This window comes from Leguminivora glycinivorella, chromosome 9 (assembly GCF_023078275.1).
Source record: "Leguminivora glycinivorella isolate SPB_JAAS2020 chromosome 9, LegGlyc_1.1, whole genome shotgun sequence".
NCBI classification, from domain to species: domain Eukaryota; kingdom Metazoa; phylum Arthropoda; class Insecta; order Lepidoptera; family Tortricidae; genus Leguminivora; species Leguminivora glycinivorella.
Window position 1 is genome coordinate 6,431,050 of NC_062979.1, and position 16,938 is coordinate 6,447,987.

Here is a 16,938-nt window from a genome sequence, read left to right on the forward strand (position 1 = left end):
ATTTATTTACACTTGTAACGCCATCTATGTGTACTGTCGAAAATCACGCTGTGTTCAAAGACAGTAAAACTCGCCCGGTGCGTGAAGTAACGTTCACTTGCGTTCACAGAGACATCATGCATTCAGTGATTTACTAATAAAGTTGTGTGTTCAACGTTGTAGAAATATACTTAATCTTTATAACAATATTTATAATATATCAAATACATGACTTAAGTAATGCCGCTTTGTAGACATCACGTACTGATTCTCTAAAATACAGAACTTAGTTCCTAATCATATTTGAAGATGGCGTTACGATAGCCGTATTTTAGTTTTTAGTCCTCCATCCCCATCCTTTCAGGAAGGTGTATACATAAAGGAAAACGACTAAATATTGATAATGTATTGCTGACTCTTTTTATCCTTTTTTAGGGTTCCGTAGTCAACTAGGAACCCTTATAGTTTCGCCATGTCTGTCTGTCCGTCCGTCCGTCCGTCCGCGGATAATCTCAGTAACCGTCAGCACTTTTTGGTACCAATATGTATATCAATCACGCCAACAAAGTGCAAAAATAAAAAATGGAAAAAAATGTTTTATTAGGGTACCCTCCCTACATGTAAAGTGGGGGCTGATTTTTTTTTTTCATTCCAACCCCAACGTGTGATATATTGTTGGATAGGTATTTAAAAATGAATAAGGGTTTACTAAGATCGTTTTTTGATAATATTAATATTTTCTAAAATAATCGCTCCTAAAGGAAAAAAAAGTGCGTCCCCCCCCTCTAACTTTTGAACCATATGTTTAAAAAATATGAAAAAAATCACAAAAGTAGAACTTTATAAAGACTTTCTAGGAAAATTGTTTTGAACTTGATAGGTTCAGTAGTTTTTGAGAAAAATACGGAAAACTACGGAACCCTACACTGAGCGTGGCCCGACACGCTCTTGGCCGGTTTTTTTAAATCCATTCGAAAATACTACGCTTAGTTTTCAAATGAATTTTCCTCGAACGTTCTCATCTCATTTGCCTCCTACATAAAAAAAAATATAGGTACATTTTTACATTACAGTGTAGTTACTGGAACTGTATGCTCACAAAATACGATCTCAAGTCTGACGAAGATGACCAAAAACTAGACATAGATAAATATTTTGAACATTTAAACAGCTGGGTCGAGCTCAATCCAGATTTCACCGATGTGATGTTGAAGGCTAAGATTGATTGCAAGCAGAATTTTAGAATGAGCTTACCGATACCAGTGTGCGAGTTTAAGGATTTTAATGCTTGTCTCAGGAACTATATTAATGTGGTAAGTGTATAGTCATATTTTTTATACCACGTCGATGGCAAACAGGTATACGGTCCGCCTGATGGAAAGCGGTCACCGTAACATATGGACGCCTGCAACTCAAGGGGTGTCACATGCGCGTTTCCGACCCATTAGAAACTTGTAGGTTCACTCCTTTTTTGAAGAACCCCATACTGTAGTTCATCGGGAATACCTCGGCAGGGAGCTCATTCCACAGCCGAAGCGTCCGCGGGAGGAAATTCTCCTGAAAACGCACGGTACGCGACCATTTAGATTGCAAGGTGTATGGATGAGCGCCCTGTCGATGGCGAGCGGTGCGATGATGAAAAGTGGACGTTGGCATCATGTCAAACAGTTCCTCAGAATACAACCCATTAGTCATAAATAACTTTATCTATGTACAATGTACATCCATATATGATAATCATAATTAAGTTCTCTTAAATAATATGCATAGGAGCGAAAAGCGAATGGCTTATTTTAAGAAATACGAGTATGCATCTGCTAGTGCATCGTTGTAGTGTAGTATGTAGTCGTGACGTAGCTTGTTTATCATTGTAAAGGCCTGTCCTAAATTAGCCATAATTAATGTCTATGTTAAAACAATACGTAAAGGTCAGCCTAAATGTCACGCACGTAGGCATCAACTATATAAGCCTAAGCATCTTCTAATAAAGGAGTCATTCGTGATTCATTCATTACTAAACTGGAAGCAAGAGTATTATTTTACCACTCCTACCGCCGACCATTATATCGTAATTAATTTACGATATTGGCAACCGATACTCTATTTACGAATTCATCTATCAGTTTGATATTTGTTTCGTTTCTATTCATCTATTTGTTTCGTTTCAAATATCGAATGTTTTAAAAGTGAACTAATTGATAATACTTCTAACGTGAAATCACACTATTAGTACCTACATATTGTGGAAAACTTAATTAAGTTTAAGGATGTAGATAAAGTTTTGTAAATCTGTATGTTAATTCAAGCGTTTTTGTTTATTTGTAGAGTGTGAGAGAGAGAGGACCAGATTTTTACTTACGAGTTTACTTAGAAGGAAGCTTCTAAGTAAACAACAATTGTTTTCAGAACTGTCCAAATGTTATTCCAACTCCAGCCTGCGCAGAAGTAAAGAAATTCTATGAACTCTGCCACGAGTTTTATCAATAACTTCCGGTGAAAGAAAATATTGATGGGTACTGGTTGTGTTGTGATTTACAATAAAGGTTTTATAAATAAGAAAAAAATAAACTCACTTTAATAATTAAAACATTCTTATTTATTCTAAAATCAAACCTAAAATTTTGACAAGACATCTCGACAAACTATTCACTAAACAGTTGCAATACCAACATTCAGACATTTAACTTGATATCAATTACCACTATTTTATACACAATTACGAAATCAGGAGAAAGGTACACAGAGCCGTACAAGATGCATGTACTAATTGGCAAGCCACTTGCATACCAACGCACTTATAAGTAATACTGTCACGTAAATGCTCATAGCTTTCATATTCCCTCTTCAGCATCCCCATATCACTTTCCTTGGAGGAATTAATGTTTAAACTAAGCTAACAGTCTTTTTGACGACTTCAAGGCAAAAGCCTTGGATTGTACCGGCCGACGTAGAGTATCATGCCGGAGGGATTGTGTCTTACGAAGTAAAGGAACGGCCGGTCAAACTTTAATCTCGCTGGTTGAGCGTTCCTTGCTGGCAGACGAGCTTGTCTTGGCCGTAAATGCAGAGGAAGATTCATGGCATCTCCTACGTCATGTGGATCGTGGAATGCTCTCTGGTAGTCCCTCGGCTCATCCCAACCCGTCGCCCAACGAGACGTCCTACGCCTTCTCGCCAATTCCATGCTCTCAGGATACTCTTCAATATGATGTTGCTCACCAATAATCCCTTCGCCACATGTTACAAACGTCGTCGCTTGCACCATATCCGACAAGTAAAGATCTTTCGACGGGCCATTTAGACCTCCTAAATCAGCATGGTCGGCGTCAAATAAGTCTTTCAATCCCATCTTTTTAAGAGTTGAGGATACGTTAAAGATTGACTTGTGAGAGAAGCGCGGGATCTGCAGTTCTAAACCGATTCGTGGTAATAACGTTCTGAGAAGGCGATTCCACGCTGGCGTGCTTGGGTTGGAGTCTAGCAATCGTTTTTCAAGTAGTTCTAGGTCTGCAGCATGAACAACATTGCCTTGCTGGCCTGGCATGAGGAAGAGTGTGCTGATGATGGAGTTGGTGTTGCCGAGGGCTGCAGCGGTGGCGTCGAGGACTGGGTCGTAGCCGGCGAGGAAGCCTTTCTTGTAGAGGACGGCCGGCACTGGGACGAGGCGTCGTTGGCGCACGTTGGGTGAAACCACGAAGTACATTTCCCCGTCTCTGCCTTCTACCGATGAGCCAGTGCAGTCAGTCTGAAAATACAAAATAATAATTAAGACATTACCATTTGGCAGTGGAGACGTCGGGGTGTTGGTGTGCGGAGGGGAAAGCCTTTTTGGTCGAATTGGGGCGGCGGCTCAGCGAGAGAGGCCATGACCCTCGTTCCGGGTTTCTTCTGATGCAAAGGCTGTCTATCGCAATTCAGCGTGGGAACGCATCGAGTGTGATGGGCACCTTTTCATCAGAGAGGGCCCGGAACGAGTTTTTTGAATAGAATTTAGTTTTATAGTAATGTTAGTTTTAATAGAGTAGTATTATATTAATTAGTATTTTTAAGTTAGTTTTACATGTACCGAGGTCTTTTGAATAAATATTAATTATAAATTAAGTACATTCAGATAATTGAACAAATATTGTATTGAATGAATAGTAATGGAGTATTCCTTTCACATTTTATTCTTAAGTGAGGCATCCAAAACTTAAGCTGATTAGATATCACTTATTAACGAAGTTACATACATTCTCTATCAGTTATAGGAACGCATAGATCTATATGCTAAATTTATTTATGTAAGAAACATTAAAACTTAAGACAAATTCTTCAACTCACCTCGAAAATATTAGTTGAAAATGCAGCAAGTGGAGGTTGCATGGTGATTGTGTTAGCTTTCATGTACTCAATTATTTTGCCCCAAGTGTACCTCTTCACCAACAGATTTGTCCTTCTTCTTATAATATCGCTTATCAACTTAAAGTTGATTTCTTCAACATGACCGTTGTAGAAATGCTGAGCTCTTTCCTTATAAAACGTTAGAATTTGACCTTTGTTACGGTCGCTGTAAAGTTCTCTGATAAATGCGGAGATAGCAACTCCAGATTCAGGCGTCGTTTCTATAGAGTCTGAAATATTTTTTAGGGTAAAATGTGGATTAAAAGTAACCATGTCATCAAGTTTCAGTATTTCATTCATTTCACCCGAGGTTGCACCCCTGGCTCCCATGAACATCATAGCTAACATTGACGTGATGGAATATGGAGATAAAACAAAACTCCTCTTATTTGGAATAGTTTCTTCAATAGCATTCCAATACCGGAAAGCAAGCTCATTGCAAAGTTCAGTAAACTGAGCGATATCTTCACTTAAATCTTTCGTAGTCACCTCCAATCCTTGATTTTCCTTAGAAACATCCAAAACTATATCTTTATCAGGGCTATCTGGGCTATTGGGCTCCGTTTTAAACTTATCTTTCGGTATCTCGTTGGCTTTGGGGGGTGCAACTGTTGAAATAAGCTTCCAAGAGTTATTCCTTTCATTAGCTATTTCTTTGTAGTCGATGTTGACTTTTTGAATTTTCTTTTTGAATTCATCTACCTTTGGGAGTGAAATGGTATCATCTTTGTGATTTTTGTGATCATCTTTAACTTTATCATTTTCTGTCTTTTGTTTTTCTGTGCTAGTTTCCTGTGAAACCTCTTGCGGGGGTACAATTTCAGTACTTGATATCGTAATATGTTCCTTTGTAGATAATGCAGGTCCATTTATTACTGCAATCATATTATTTTCTTTATCTGCACTAAGAGTCTGAGATCCCTGGGGATTTACAGGTTTGGATGGCTCTTTGATGGCATTAGAGGAAGATATTTTTGTTAAATCTTTTTGCGTTGTGGAAGCACTGTTAGTTTTAATGTTGTTTTCTTTTTGTGTGTTAGGCTCTCCTTTAGCATTTTCTTTTTCATTGACATGGTCCTTTGTTGTATTATTTATTAGATTTTTTTTTAAAGTTGTTTCAATCACAGTTGGTTCTGTGGTTGATGACACGTCGTTTTTCTTAGAATCTTGAGCAACAGTATCAGTTTTGGTAGTAATAACAACTGTTGTTGTTTCTACAGAACGTTGAGTTGTCGAAATTTCATTGGATTCCTGAAGCTTATTTTCGTTATTAACAATAGATTGAGGAGCCTGATTCACAACTTGAGATAGCAAGTCATCCATTGACTCTGACAGAATAGGATCCATAGGTGTTTCCGTTGTTGTTGTAGTAGTTGCTTTTGGTACAACAGTAGTCTTAGCTACTGAGCTACTAACTGTATTTGTGGTTTCTTTAACTGCTTGTGGCAGATTATCGTTTTGTTGGTGGGGGTTACTCGTCGATATTTTGACAAAGTTATCAGTTTCGTTTTGAATATCACCAGTTTTATTTTGAGACTCATTTTTAGACTCTGATGGTATGTCCAATTCTAAACTTTCTTTGCTTTCTAAATCCATATTCATAGCGTGAGTAGTATCCAATAAACCACTTGTTGTAGGAATAGGTTGATAGTTTGCACTTCCCAAGTCTGATGCAATCTGACTAATACTTTGTGCAACATCAAACAAAGGAATAATGGGTTCATTTACTTTGATATCATTTTCTTCTTGTACTGCGTTATTGTTATTGATCGTTTTCGGTGGCTGATTTTCAACAGACATAAATTCTGTAGATGAGATGGCAGTTGAAGGCGAAACAGATTGAGTGGTTATGGTACTTGCATCATCTTTTTCAAGTTCGCCGCTTTTAACAGTAGAAGAAACTGGGGCTGGTGTGCTTGTAGTTGTTGGTTTGTAAGTTGTAATAGTAGGTTGCGGTTTTGCCGCTAAAGTGGTTGATTGTTGAAGCTTTGTTGTTGTTGACATTGGCCGTTTGGTAGTACTTTCCAAAGTGCTCACAAATTTAGTCGTCTCTGTAGGTTTTCGCGTTGATCTTTCCGTTACATAAGCTGCTGTAGAAATAGGAACGAACGTGCTGATCTTCTCATATACAGGGCTAGTTTTTTGCGTAGTAGAAGTTGGACGAGAACTAGTTTGAATCTTTGTTGAAGGGCTTTCTGTGCTTTTCAGAGTCGTAGTAGGAATTTGTCGTCGAGTGGTAGAAATAGGTTTAGATGTGGTTGGCTTTGCAGTAACTTTAGGGGTTGGTTTTGAAGTTGTAGTCAATTTTGTGGTTGAGACAGTTGTTCGTGGTTTAGGAGTAGTGGTGGTAGTAGTACGTCTAGTAGTAGGCGTTGTACGTGGTTTTACAGTAGTGGTGGTGGTGGTAGTAGTAGGTTTTTTGACAGTAGTAGAAGTAGTTGTAGGCTTAGGAGTGGTAGTAGTGAGCTTTTTGGTTGTTGTCGTTGTAGTAGTAGGTTTAGGAGTTGTAGAAGTAGTAGTACTAGGTTTCGAAGTTGTAGTAGTTGTAGTAGTAGTAGGCTTAGGCGTCGTGGTGGTGGTAGTTGTAGTTGTTTTAGCAGTTGTTGGAGCTTCTTTTAATAATTCAGTAGTTGACGAAACTTTTTCAGTTATTGATGGTTTCACATGTTGCACTGTAGTGGAACTTCCGATCGGGTTGCTTCCTTCCTTGCTAAGATTATCATCGAAATTAATACGGTCAAACTCAATTGTTTCTGTTTCCGGGGTAGTAAAAGACGAAGAAGTCTTATCTGGCACGATATCAACACCAGTATTTCCAAAGATGGATGGTAAAATTAGACTCCAGGAATCAGATACATCAGGAGTGTCTAAAGTGGGGTTCATCTGTGGTTTGTTTTTATGAGCTTCCATTTGAGCTTTGAGTACATTTTGCACGTTAGTGACAACGCTATGGACTTTAGTGTAAGGCGGTTGACTGAAGTTGAATGCAATCGTCGGTTGATTGTCATTAGCGAATGTAACCAGTCCTTCCGCTTCTTCGCCAGCTGCAACAATGGCTTGGATTTCTTGTAAAGTCATGAGTCGTTTAACCAGTTCTCCGGATTCGTCGAAAGTGTAGAACTCATAGCGGTCTGGGGTTAGAAGGTTGACAGGGCTGCCGACGGTCGCTGGGCCATTAGAAGGCGGAGGCAAAGTATTTCCAACCGCGTCGGCGATGTAAGGACGCTTGGAGCCCCTGAAATACCACATACAAAAAGTATTAAAATATCTCTTTAGATATATTTAGATAAATTACGGCAAAAAGTGGTAGTCTGGACGGTACATTTATAATGGACGTCCATTAGCCTAAATATAGAAGTTCGCTGGTTTTCGGGGTTTCGTTGTATTTAATCATAAAATAAAGATAGTGGTTATGTTATGTGAAGCTATTAAATACTGTATTAATTATAACAAAATTCTTTATTGTACTTCAGACCAACAAAAAAACTTGTCATCTCTACGAATACAGATTATACTCGTAAGCGTTTGAGCAACAAAATCAGGGCAAAGACACATTTATATTGTTACACTTGTTCAATTTATATAAAAAAAAATATTTTACAACTCAGAAGCCCTTTAAGTGGTTTAAAATAGGCAAAAGTACAGCGGGAAAAATACTGTACATTATTATATTTTGTAAATAAATAAGAGGAAAATAAATATGAACGAACCTGCTTTCATCAGCCAATACGCAGGTGGCAGCAAGCAGCACACACAGTGTCGCGCGCATCTCGTCCGCCCATACACTCGAGGACCCTGGAAAATAAAATAAAGAACTGTTAAAGACTGTAGGGTAGGTACTCTAAGATAGTTTCTATGTACATATAATTAAGAGTAAGAATAATTTATTTTGATGTTTGTAGTTGAACAGTTGTTTTACTTCATCATGATCTTCCTCACGGAGATGTACTTAGTGTTCTTTCATCGAAAAGGGATCGGTAAAAATCAAATGATATACATATTTGAATTTGCTTAAGTATAGTGTTTTTAGTGTCATTTTGTACGTTATACGAATATATCAAATTTAACAAACCACAGGTTCGCTAATTGAGTAGGTACCTTGTTAACATAACGAGGAATTAAACGAAAATGGTAACCAGCGAGCCGATTTTTGAGTCTCACGCGTTCGAATTCAGAAAATTGTCACTGAAAATAATAAGCAAGTCACCGTTTTCAACCGGTATTTTAGTGACAAAATCCCGTATGCGAGATTCAAAAATCGCCCTCCTGATACCAAAAGTTTGGGTTGCGCTTAAAATGTAAGTTGTAACGCGTCGTTTGTTTTAAAAACTTCGCGTATGTATTTCAAAAACAATAAAACAATGTTTTTTGTGTTGTGTAAGTATATTATTTGAATACGTGTGTTTTCGGTATACACCGTGTTTCACTTAACACTAAAAACCTGAAAACAGTTTGTTCAGAATACGATTGAGCTATATCTTGATGGGGGTAATATTTTTATTTAAATTAGTATTATTAATTATTTTTTACGTGCCCATTCTATTGTACTCGTAATACAACATTGTGTATATCGCATTGCTAGAGGTTGTTTACCTTTTTTCTGTATTTAGGGGTATTAATACTGGCCGGTTACTTCGACGATTATTTTTACCGCTACTAGTTTGACGTTGTTTGTCAGTTTAATCTTAATGTTTATCATAAGTCATAACAAATTGAACTCGTACCTAATTACAACCTTGTCATTTTAAATATTGAGTTTATTTGCTTACTGCGATTACCTGTCCAATTTGAAGTTTACTGTGACAAAGCTTTAAAGTGTTTTACAGTGAAATCTTAGCTGTCTATTGGTAAACCTTATGTCGTTGCAGTAACGTACACAAATAAATAGTCTTATGGTTTATGATGGTAGTTAGCAATTATTTTATTGAGTGTAGAGCTAAAAGTCAAGTAGAGCTGTACAGAAAATTAAAAATTCAATTAAAAAAAAGTAACGATCATATTAAAAGATGAATACTCTAGATGAGTTTAAAAAAATAAAAATCAGTTGGGGTGTCTGAGGTTTTGAGTGATACCGGAAACACCGTGTATGCAATGTTTATACATTACTTTATGATACTCAACAATACAGCAACTGAATGTTTTCATTGGTGAAAACTATTTTGTAATTATGTATATATGTCACCGTAAAATTGTATAAACCGTTAGTTACAAAAAAATTCAATCTGCAATACAAGCTGTGTACTATATAAATGACTGATTTTAGTAGCTATATAAAAATAGGTACATATAATGTAATGCACCAACTGAATGAAATACAATTTGCAGTATGTATACCGTAATAAATATGAAAAATATAACAAAGAAAAACAATTGAATTTTCCAACCTGCGGCGCAACAGCGAATAACAAATGAACGCTGTAAGTACAAAACGGAATTTTTATTTCACCTTACAATGTGCTTTTGTTCTGCTTGCAGTATCTTTTCAGGATTTTTTATTATACTTGTAACATTTGTCTACGTAGAAAAGGTACAAGATGAACAACAATAATTCATTGTATACATGATAATTCATTGCTAATCTTCGAGCATGATCACAAAATATACCTGTAGCTAATCTGTAAATAAAAGAGCCGGCGATGTAATGAGCTATAATAACGCCTCTTTTATTTGCACGGGAGTGCTTATATTTTGTTCGATTTATAGCCTCATAGCTTACTAGCTCGTGGTGGGACCAGTGCTTTAGGATATATACAACATTCCGGCATCTACTTCGGAAGTCCTAGTTACTATACTATATACTCCATCATGCATTATTCAACTGTACGCGGCTGTAATTAATTTGTCTACGACACGTTCGTCTGCACAATATACATAAATCTAAACTTTACAGCTAATCTAGGAATCGCGTAAACGTGACTAAAATCAACCTTTAATTGGTCTGTGCGTCCAGTATTATGAAAGACCTACCTTCAAATGCTTCCTTCTCAATACAATAGATATCTCTACAGTAATTTATTAGTTATGCAATATTTTATGTAAGTTAAAATAGATTGGAATCAAAATGGGATATCAACAGAAGATGCATTGCATGATTGAAGATTTGTCTCGACACAAAACCACAGTTATAAACACCCAAAGTGGGCTGGTCACGTAAGATAAAATTTGACCACCGGTAACAGATCACGCATACAATTGTACGCTCAGATAAAGAACATCAAAAACCCGAAGCGCAGACAATTTCGTCCATGTAAAACGACAAAAGAAAAGAAAGTTAGCTCATAAAAATGTTTTTTACACAAAACATGGCAATTATATATGCAGCTCACGGAATCGTACCGTCCAAAGTCACACATTTCAGAGATATAAAATTTAAAAAACAAGTTCTCGCCATGCATACCTACTACCTTCAACATAGCCCAGCGCCCTGCGGCGTAAACCCATCATTACATGTTTTTGTGTCGTCCGAGTCACACGTAATTTCGTCAAAATAAGTGTTCCTCTAAAAGTGTAAATGTTGTAAATTTATGAAGTTCGGTAAGTGATTTAATACCTACTTATATACCTATAGTGCGCTAAATGGTGATTATAGAATTCAAACCATATTTGAACAACTGCCGACCGCCGTATAGTACCGGCGAGTTTAGTCTAGTTATCGGCGAGTGTATAATAGTTTTGTTTTTCATTCGATCGTAGCTACGAGCTAATGTGATTTTACACATTAACACACAATTGTACTATCATTTAAGTAGCTTGCCTCACTTGCCTATTGATAACTAGAACTAAGAAGTTAACGAAATACTAAATTTATTTGCGGTCATATTTGGTCATACGATAGGATTTTCTACGACTACCTTCTTTTTCAAACAAAAGGCTTTCGGTATGAATACTTAAGTTGCAGTAGGAAAGTAATACGATGTAGTGTTACCTTATTACTAGTATATGTGTTTAAGTAATACGTAAATCACAGATTACTTACAGTAATATGTAACTATTAAACTACCTACTGACAATCGATGTGATCTCTGACTTCAATATTTACGAATATGATTTTACTCGTATATATCGTAGGCGTATAGAACAGTATATTATACGTTAACAACATGTCTGATCTATAAACATATTTTTTCTGGTTGGTGATAAAGCGCCTTTTATAAAAAGTTTAAAAGAAAAACGCATCGTTATGTAAATTGTAACAACATTCAACAATATTTATAAGTCAAACGAGCAATAGTTGTAGCAATATTTACAAATACTGGAACCAATAATTAAACTATATTTTTTCTGTTGATTCATTCAATAATGTATTAATAAATATAATGACCGACTGCACATTGCCAGTAACTGATGCATTTAAACAGGATGCGCTTGCACGATCTTACCTAAGGCGCCTTAACTAATACCGAATCCATGGCACAAACAGCAACACCTTTAACTGACTATCGTTAGACTTTATGCCGTGGTAATAGGGATCACAAATGTGTTGACAGTGTTGCCTGTTGCTTGCTGTTGTATATAGTACGGGCCGTACTTCGATGCCGACGAAAGGATTTATGCGAACATTACGGGTTTCTAGCTCGGCATCATGGTCACATCAAAATTTTTTCTATCAGTTTTGTGTGAAGACAAGTACCCTATGTGAGCAAGTCTCTTTTTGTAAGTAATTACCTACTATTTGGATGACATGTGTCTATGTCCAGCAATTAAATCATAAAGAAATAAAAATAAAGACATTAGAACATTAGATATTGTTTGACATTGTTAAGACATTAGAGATTATAATTATAAGAGCTTATTGTAAATAAAGATTTACTTGTGTCAATAATAAATATTGTAAGCATGTCTTGAAATAGTATTCCGATAGTATAATAGCGTCAAGGATGATTGGTTGAGTATCGGGTAGAAAAGAAATAAAACCCTGATGAGTGATGAAAATTGAGATTACAATGTTGGGTACCCCACTAAAAAAAAAAAAAAAAAAAAAAAAAAAAAAAAAAAAAAAAAAAAAAGCTAAATGCGTTGTAACTATATGTACCAAATTTTAATAGTGGCGTGGCTATTTTTCTCCACAAATAGTGTCGCGGGCTCCGCTAAATGCGTTGTAGCCATTTGTGAATGAATTGAATGAATTACTTTATTGCGATAAACATGGTATACATTAGTTGGTACATTACTATTTTTGACTAGCAATACATGTTTAGCCAAAAATGGCATGCAAAATTATATCTGAACCTACAGTAAAATGCCCTTCTTTATTAGTAGCGTGACTATTTTTTCTCCACGAATTGTGTCGAGGGCTCCGCTAAATGCGTTGTAGCCATATGTGCCCCACTTTAATAGTGGCGTGGCTATTTTTCTCCACAAATTGTGTCGAGTGCTCCGCTAAATGCGTTGTAGCTATATGTGCCCCACTTTAACAGTGTCGTGGCTATTTTTCTCCACAAATTGTGTCGAGGGCTCCGCTAAATGCGTTGTAGCTATATGTGCCCCACTTTAACAGTGTCGTGGCTATTTTTTTTTTATGAATTGTGTCGAGGGCTCCGCTAAATGCGTTGTAGCTATATGTGCCCTACTTTAACAGTAACGTTGCTATCTTTGTTCACAAGTTGTATCGAAGGCTCCGCTTAAGGCGTAGTAGCTGTTTGTGGCACATTTTAACAGTGATAGGCTATCCATTCAACTCAATTCAAAACCTTTAATGGCATAAACAAAACATGTCAAAAATACAAAAATAATAATACAATAAATAAGGAATTAAAATAATCTTAAACAACTTAGTCAAAAAATAATGATAAATTTAAATACTAACCATAATTATATATATAAAACACAAGAAATTAAAACAAAATGTTATCATTTTAAATTAAACTTACTATGTAATTCTCCACGAATGAAGTCAAGATCTCCGCTCTCTGACTGTTGAAACTTTGTGGGCTCCACTTTATTAGGAAATAAATAAAATAAACATTAATAGTGTAATCTTTGCTTCAAAACTGTATCGATGGCTCCACTTTTATAGATACATTTTATAGAGAACATTGTATTTATAGCGTTCTAGCTATATGCACATCAAGTCAACCTTAAAATGACTATATTTTCTCCACAAATTGTCTCAGGAGCTCTTCTTTCGTTCAAACTACATTGAGAATTCCGGTCTCACAGTGCATTGTCCACTGTGTTTTTTCAATCGGTTTACGCTTCGGTGGATTCACGCTTCTGTCGCTACGTTCATCGGTCACTTCGCTCTTCGCTCGCAACTCCAACGTTCTTAGATTGCTTCTCTCCTCGCTGTATTCAATCTGTTTATTCTTCGGCCGCTCCGCTCCTTGGTCTCTCACAAATTAAAGATAGTAACATTACTCCGCTTTAAAAGTGTTAATGTTAATGAGATTTACATTATCTCGAGACTTGTTAATCAGATTTAATGTAATGTAATGTTGTTATATAACTTATGTAGGTACCTACCTACTTAACGCACATTATACAGAATGAATATAAGAACACTTTCGTCTAAGGATTGAACCAATGAACCAATGATTGAACAGTAAACAAAAATGTAAATCTTATTTTCCTTAAAATTGCTAATACTATTGCTCTGACAAGACATACAATATAATGTTGCTACACCATATGAGCATCATGCATACACTAAAATAATAAAATATACGCCGTATTAACCCTTCAGTCATAGCTCTATGACCTATACCACAGCCTATACCTACACAAATCACTTTACAATGCTTAGTACGTGTCATCATTAATTACTCGCTGTTATAATAGTTATAATAATGAAAATAAATAATCAAGGCGCAATAAATCCCTTTCAGGGTGGCTAGCCGAATGGCACAAACGCTCATGAAACGCTCACGAAACGAAGCGCTAGTAGATACCTATCTCTATCGCGCTTGCGTATTGGCGCGACAGAGCCAGCGGCGTATCGCTTTCGTTTGGCGTCGGAGAAATGCCATTCGGCTACGGGGCCAGGCGAGCAACGACTATACCTGTACGTTGCCACATACGCATTAACTACCTACATCCTACACTTTAATTAACATACCTCGATTGAAAGAGAAATCTAATACAATATTTAGAGCTCTAAACTATAGGGGAATTGTGGTACGGAAAACAGGGGCTGACTCGTGGGTGGTGCACATTATCTAGGCCTATATACCCGGGGCGTAAAATCGCCGATGGAAACTAATACACACAATATAGTTGTGCAGTTATGCAGAGTTATTGCAGCCGTGAACAGCTAGATTAATAAATCCAATTAGAAAATAAAGTTTCCAATGAAATTAATATTTAAATTTGAAATCCCTGATTGACATACAGTCTCGCTTAGTAACTAGAAAGTTTAAATAGTTATGATAGTTGATTGTATAACCCAACTACATATTTTCTTTCTTGTTAATTGTAGTTTTGTATCACAATACATAGTACAGCTTTACTGTAACGTTATTTTATTTTATTAGTATGTATGTTTGTTGTTTGTTACTCCCTCAATTAATTAATAAAGGAAACTGTGGCAAGTGTGGAATAAGCAGAACTGTCTTCTGAAGGATTACCGGACAAACACACCTTTAAAAAAGTTCTAATGCTTCAGGTTTTTGGTGTTCATGGGTGACAGCGATCTGTCTGCTCATTTGCCTTCTTTACAACTTTACAATCAGATGTTAAAATTGAATGTTGTATATTTTGTCCTCAAAACATCGGCAATAATTACATAATAATTAAACTAGTAACTAGCTAAGTTTACTTCTTCCTTTTTAAGTATAGGAGCCTTTTTTGTTGGCATCTATATAAATTAATATAATACTTACCAGGTTACTTATGTTATATGAACAAAGTGATATGACGTTTTAAAACAATATTTAGAAAGTAGTATACTAAGGCATTGTATGGACTTACTTTTTAATTGCATAGTAACTGAATTTGACTTTTAATTCACCTTAGAATATAAATAAAACATTGTAACTGCGTATGCTTATTGCTTGCATTGCCAATGCACAAAAGGGAATTTGTTGCTACGCATAATTTTACATGAGATTTCTTGTACATCAGAAAAATCTTAAATGAAAACTGATGAAACTATAATGACCTTGACTTTAAAACGTAATTAATACTAATTTAAAAACATTTCATTAAAAGCCAAAAAGCGCCGTTCTAAGACCTTAGAAGTTGCAAACTAATCAGTGTTACCATAACCAGGGAATATCAAAAACATTCATAAAGCTTAATATAATTATAACATTTTCAATAGGTTATATATAAAATAATAGGAATAACTTAACTTTAAATAATAGGAATAACTTTTAATTTGCTTAATGACGTCATCATGACGTCACATCATCAGATACTTAATACCATTAAGTAGGTACTCATACGAAACTTAACACTATATCATATTTTGATGTTCTTACTTTATTTTATTTTCGCATGCAGTATTTGTATTGACATGCAAGGCTCTGAACATCTGCATAGTAAATAATATTTGTTGTCTCGGATTTGGATAGGAAGTATAATTAATAATCAAACGAACTTACCTGTGAAGTTTGATTACAATTATACGAGTATCCAAATCCGAGACAACAAAGTCCCGCCCCCAACCCCGAAAATAACAATAAAATGGTTTCACGACACAAAAAGATCTACTCAATTATATCGCCAATCGCAAACAAAAAGTGTAAATAAACCTGTCGGACCAGTCGCGGCACGGTCATTGTCACGAGAACTAGAACTACTAGTTTCTTACCGGCTGTTGACTCAACACACAATTCTTTTTGTTCATTTACCATTGCCTCTTTTGCTTGTATCGTTACGTCTCCGGTGCGCTGCGGGAGGTGATGGACGTGGTTCTTTTTGTAACACTCCGGTATTTGATGCAAAGACTCATTTATTTGACCCCACGCTGTGAACCGCAAGTTCCGTTGTATTTTGACAAGTTGTTTGCCGACAAATATGTGGGACACCTGACATCCGACCAGCCGGAGATTTGGGTCAGTCAACTTAGTTGTAAATTATGTAAGTATATTAAAACAGGTGAAAGACGGTGTTTAATATGGAAATTTATGATTTTAATCCCGGAGATGGTTATGACATCATAAACGGGATAGCCGTTTGATTACGACCCGCAGGACAGTATAATAGTAGTGTATTAACTTCACAGACGGAAATAACGTTGAAATTATTTAGCTATGCTTGCTTTCAAACAGCAACAATGCAAAATAACTTTGAAATTTTATGTTCGAGAATGTGGATATGAGGTTGTTGCAAAGTTGTCTGGGATGGGAAGGCAAATGGCAAACTTGACACTTGTATGCGTTGTAAGCAACCACATAGCACGGTCGGATGAGTCTCCGCAATCACCTGACGCAAGCCGTTATGCGAAGGAGTGCTATTCCAAAACATTGAAGCGATTGTAGCATTTCTTAGTTACCAATTTTATTATGAGCATAAGAAAAAATGTCTCTGTAAGACAATATTTCGTTTTGCAGTTTTTATTGACGAAGCATAAAAAAGGTGGACTCACTCAATTATTAAGGTTAGCAGTAATCATGTAAAGCATAAAAATACAGAGTG

The 16,938-nt window shown here is 36.2% G+C and overlaps 1 protein-coding gene across 1 annotated transcript in view; it reads right to left on the bottom strand.

Annotated features, from left to right (window-relative positions):
• Positions 1-2,558: 2,558 nt before the first annotated feature.
• Positions 2,559-16,938, bottom strand: part of LOC125229825 (uncharacterized threonine-rich GPI-anchored glycoprotein PJ4664.02) — a 146,803-nt gene continuing 132,423 nt past the window's right edge. Inside the window, exons 3-5 of the mRNA XM_048134765.1 lie at positions 8,073-8,157; positions 4,303-7,597; positions 2,559-3,724 (exon numbers count right to left, since the gene is read on the bottom strand). Of these exons, the coding sequence (XP_047990722.1) occupies positions 2,894-3,724; positions 4,303-7,597; positions 8,073-8,131 (4,185 nt within the window). The 5' untranslated portion in view covers positions 8,132-8,157 and the 3' untranslated portion in view covers positions 2,559-2,893. The remainder of the gene's footprint in view (positions 3,725-4,302; positions 7,598-8,072; positions 8,158-16,938) is intronic.